The 2,089-nt window shown below is 43.8% G+C and overlaps 1 protein-coding gene across 1 annotated transcript; it reads left to right on the forward strand.

Moving 5' to 3' along the window:
• The first annotated feature begins 438 nt into the window (after nucleotides 1-438).
• LOC121635084 (piggyBac transposable element-derived protein 3-like) lies at nucleotides 439-1,566 on the forward strand. Its single transcript, XM_041978144.1, has one exon. It carries the CDS (start codon nucleotides 439-441, stop codon nucleotides 1,564-1,566), a length of 1,128 nt encoding a protein of 375 aa, XP_041834078.1.
• The last annotated feature ends 523 nt before the right edge of the window (nucleotides 1,567-2,089 follow it).

The raw sequence follows: 2,089 nt of genomic DNA on the forward strand, positions 1-2,089 counted from the left end.
CTTGTTCTCCTGTCTGGTGTCGTGCCGATACCCTGTAGAACTGAATATTGTGGAATGAGGAAGTAATTTTAATCCCTATTGAGATTCAATGGCCAATTCAATGGCCAACCACGAACCTGCTGGAAAAACAATGCACATTCGTAAGCTAACACAGCTTGCTAGGGACTTGATTGCCGATCGTCAAGAGCAAATGCAAATGTGAGGACACAAAAGCCAACACCTGAAGCCAGAACAAGGATCACAACTCGCCTCCAAAGCTTCCTCTGCTTTCTTTCCCTCCAGATGCTTCGCACCATTCAAGCCTGCACAATTCAGCATGCAAGAGACACAGAGACTGTGGATTGGTTCATGGCTGTTCCAGAATTGATGGCATTCATAGCAATTATCATCTGGCGAGGGGTGAAGAAGGTTCCATCCTTGTCTGACAACTGGTCCAAGATGTATGGAAACAAAGAGATCATGGCAACAATGGCTAGAGACCGCTTCCAAAAAATCATGCAACACCTTCGCTTTGATTGCAAGGACACCCGGCATGAGCGAGTGCAGACAGACAGGTTTGCAGCAATTTCAGAACTATGGGAATCATTTCGGAAGAACTGTGTCAAATTCTACAGACCTGGTCGGCACATCACCATTGACGAACAGCTGTACCCATCAAAAACACGTTGCCCTTTTCTGCAGTACATTGCCACAAAACCAGATAAGTTTGGAATAAAATTTTGGGTGGCGTGCAACCTGAAATCCAAGTATATCTGCAATGTTTATCCCTATGTTGGCAAAGACCCCAGTCGTCCCAAAGAAGAGAGACTGTCTGAGAGTGTGGTTATGAAGTTGATTGAACCATTTCTGGATCAGGGCAGAACCGTCACAACGGACAATTTCTTCACGTCAATTTCACTTTCCAAAAAGTTGCTCAGCCGGAAAACCACCATCATTGGGACAGTCAATAAGATTCGCAGAGAAATTCCTCCTTCTGCGAAAGTGAAAAACTGCAGTGAGTTCAGCACTCAGGTGTTTACAACAACTAACGCCACATTGACTGTTTACACAGCCAGCCGGAAGAAGACGGTCTATGTCATGAGCAGCATGCATGGGCTCATTCAGACTGAGGACACACACAAAAAAAAACCAACCACCATCACCCAGTACAACAAAACAAAATGTGGGGTGGATTCCATGGACCAGATGGTGCGGGAATACTCCGTACGAGCTGGAACAAGAAGATGGCCAGTGGCTGTGTTCTATAACATGGTGGACATGGCAGCCCTGAACGCCTATGTGCTTTATCAAGCCTGCACAGGAAGAAAGGAAAGGCGGCCAGATTTTTTGATGCAGCTTGCCAGTGAGTTGGCCGCGTCTCACGTGACAGCGAAGCAGATTGAAAGGGACAACGGTCTTCGCAAACAGGCTGCTGAACCAGAGGAACCTGCCAAAAGGAAAAAGTGCCAAGTCAGGAACCAGTGCAGAAAGAACCTTGCTGCAAAAAGATGTGTTGAATGTAGCAAGTTCACATGTGGAATGTGCAAAAAAGAAGAGCCATGGCGCTGCAAGGTCTGCGCAGACTAAGGACAGTTTATTGTGTTGTGTTGTGTGAATTTTTGGATTTTCTGTTTTGTTTAAACTTTTCAATAAACCATTTGAAATAAGCAGTTTCTAGTTTGTGTTTTCATTCTCTTACTAAATTGAACTTTTATGTAGTCCAATCTAAGCAATGCAAAATATTTACGAAAAAACCAGGAAGATTCAAGCTCTCAAGAGGAAGATTGGAGTCAGAAGCAATGAAGTTAGTTTGAGTTGCTATAAAAACTTGCTGCTTTTGTCTTCACATTTGCATTTGCTCTGACGATCGGCCATCAACGCCCAATAAAGCAGTGCAACATTGTTAGCATACTGGTTAGCATAATGGTCGGCACAGGTTCAAAACTGGTCCGACTGGTTCTGGAGAGGGGTATCAAAGTGATACCTCTTTAGTAGTTAGGGTTATAAGGTATCCAATTGTTACCTTTTAGGTTTTCCAGTGTTAAATACAGCTGCTAATGAATTTAATAATTTCTTTTTAAGTGTTGGTCCTGATCTGGCTAAGGACATT

The sequence above is a fragment of the Melanotaenia boesemani genome, chromosome 23, assembly GCF_017639745.1.
Source record: "Melanotaenia boesemani isolate fMelBoe1 chromosome 23, fMelBoe1.pri, whole genome shotgun sequence".
Taxonomy (NCBI): Eukaryota; Metazoa; Chordata; class Actinopteri; order Atheriniformes; family Melanotaeniidae; genus Melanotaenia; species Melanotaenia boesemani.

Coding starts and splice junctions, on each gene's coding strand:
- LOC121635084 (XM_041978144.1), top strand. CDS start 439: ATGTATGGAAACAAAGAGATCATGGCAACAATGGCTAGAGACCGCTTC.